This window comes from Myzus persicae, unplaced genomic scaffold, assembly GCF_001856785.1.
Source record: "Myzus persicae strain clone G006 unplaced genomic scaffold, MPER_G0061.0, whole genome shotgun sequence".
NCBI classification, from domain to species: domain Eukaryota; kingdom Metazoa; phylum Arthropoda; class Insecta; order Hemiptera; family Aphididae; genus Myzus; species Myzus persicae.
The window spans coordinates 1-2,568 of record NW_019104421.1 but is presented as its reverse complement, the minus strand read 5'-3'; the positions used below and the strand labels follow the sequence as shown (position 1 = coordinate 2,568).

Sequence of the window (2,568 nt, the reverse complement as noted above, 5' to 3'; positions counted from 1 at the left end):
TTAAACTGAGCATATTTATATAAATGGTAGAAGAAATTAAGAATGTTATTTTTCATACAAATGCAATTCATCATTTATTACAGTGAAATACAAAATATAACAATGTTATGTTCAATGAGTAACATTTAAGTATTATATTTTTTCTTCAAGAATCACACATAATTTAAAATATAATAGTAAGCACAAAACTTTAGTCACACAATATTCAATAAAAAAAAAGCAAAATTAATACATTCAAAGTATATAAACAACAACATAACATATTATTATATTAGTTGTATTTGAGTAATTATTATATTTTTTAAAATTATTATTCTATAATCATTAAACCTTAATACATAGTTACAAATTTAATACTAATAATGGGAATAAAATGTGTGTCAGAAAATATTCAATTAACATATGAAAATGAGAATTCAATCAAAATATATAAGAAACATATTATATAACTTGAATTCTCAACAAATCTAATTAACAATGTGATGGATGAACAAAAACCAATGAATTATTGTTTAAAGGTGATATAGTGAATTCACAATATGTAAATAAAAATATAATACATATCAATAATACATGCCTGAAATTGGCTGAAAACATTTAAAATAATTACGTGTACACTGTTAAATTTACTATTATAAAAATTTAAAATAATATAATTAGTTATTACAAAATATTGGGTTGACATGCTTTACAATACCATGCTTTGAAACATTTAACAAAACTGCAAATCCTATGTGTTCCATTAATACCACATGCATCGCATAGTAGTATTTCCCATGATCCACTGTTTAAAAAACAAAATAAAATATGAATGTCACTTAATTTATAGCATAATAATAACATACTATCATTATAAAGATACATATTATATAATTATGGCATTAGGGGACGAAGTAGCCGAGTGGATAACGTGTCAGTTGCGACGTGCACCGTTGCCGGTTTGAACCTCGGTCACGGGCAGCACTTCTGTCCGGGCAGTCACAGTGTCTCCACCCGGGCATGGCAGAAATCTACGGATACCCACTAGAAATTCTGCCAAACAAATATGCACATGTTCCACAACCCTACAGTCCCAAAACCCTACAGTACCACAACCTACAGCTAATGGCCTCAGTTGCCAAGCGAAAAAAATAAAAAAATTAAGGCATTTTGTACAACATTAATGTCAATTTCACATAAGTTAGGAAAATACTGATTAAATATGTACAACTGCCCCTTAACGCAAACTCCGACATACTTATACACACATATATATATATATGTTACACATAGTACTGTTCGACTATGGGGTGTAAAATAATAATTATTATTACTAAACACAAATACTTACATATCTTCTTGATATGTTCGTTGCTCTTTATGAGGGCACAAACACTTTTCAACATTGCAACTACGACTTTCAATCTTTAAAGAGGTATCCATGTACCGTATGCCCATGTTTCTGTCAGCATTCAACGTATTTCTAAACATGAATACCATATCTAACAAAACAAATCACCAAAAAACTATAATTATTATGAATGTTTATTAAATTCGGATATTCCCTAACTTTTTCTCGTGGATTTATTAAACATGTGTAATCAATTATTTGATTATTGATTTTAAGAGAGACCGTCATAAGGCAGTCTATATTAGGTCGTAAAATATTTTTGATGGGCCGATGTCGTAAACCAATAACATTAAAAACTACAAACCGAATTTGAATTTAAAAATAATTTATGTATTCAACAGAATTAAGTATTTATTGCCTAATTAATATTATGTTACATAATAAAAACAAAATTAGTATTAATATTACAATCCTGTAGGTACTATATATTTTTTTTTTTATTATTTTTTTTTTTTTTAGTAGAAGCTCACCTCCACAGAAAAGAAAATTGATGTCATAAGATATTAAATATAAAAATAAAGCAATAATAATAAATCATACCTTCAAAGGTATTGCATGTTTCACAGCGCCAATATTGGAAACATGGAACAAAACTGCAAATCCTATGTGTTCCATTAATACCACATCCTTGACATAGTAGTATTTCCCATGATCCACTGTTTAGAAAACAAAAAAAAAATATGAACGCCACTAAATTTATAGCATAATAATAACATAATATCATTATAAAGATACATATTATATAATTATGGCATTTTGTACAACATTAATGTCAATTTCACATAAGTTAGGAACATACTGATTAAATATGTACAACTGTCCCTTAACGCAAACTCCGACATACTTACACATATATATATTACACATAGTACTGTTTGACTATGAGGTGTAAAATAATAATTATTATTACTAAAAACAAATACTTACATCTCTTCTTGATGTGTTTGTTGCTCTCTATGAGGACACAAACACTTTTCAACATTGCATCTACGAGTTTCAATCTTTAAAGAGGTATCCATGCGTTGTAAGTTGATGTTTCTGGTTGCAGACTTCAACATTTCTTTAAACATGACTAGCTTATCTAACAAAATAAATCACCAAAAAACTATAATTATTATGAATGTTTATTAAATTCGGATATTCCCTAACTTTTTGTCGTGGATTTATTAAACATGTGT

General features: G+C 27.7%; 1 protein-coding gene across 1 annotated transcript; it reads right to left on the bottom strand.

Moving 5' to 3' along the window:
- Positions 1 to 388: 388 nt before the first annotated feature.
- On the bottom strand, positions 389 to 2,471 carry LOC111042046 (G2/M phase-specific E3 ubiquitin-protein ligase-like; the record flags this gene model as incomplete). Its single annotated transcript, XM_022326535.1, has 4 exons — positions 389 to 784; positions 1,331 to 1,481; positions 1,931 to 2,046; positions 2,318 to 2,471. Coding segments are annotated over 4 exons (542 nt in total), but the record flags the coding sequence as incomplete, so codon positions are not given.
- Positions 2,472 to 2,568: the final 97 nt, after the last annotated feature.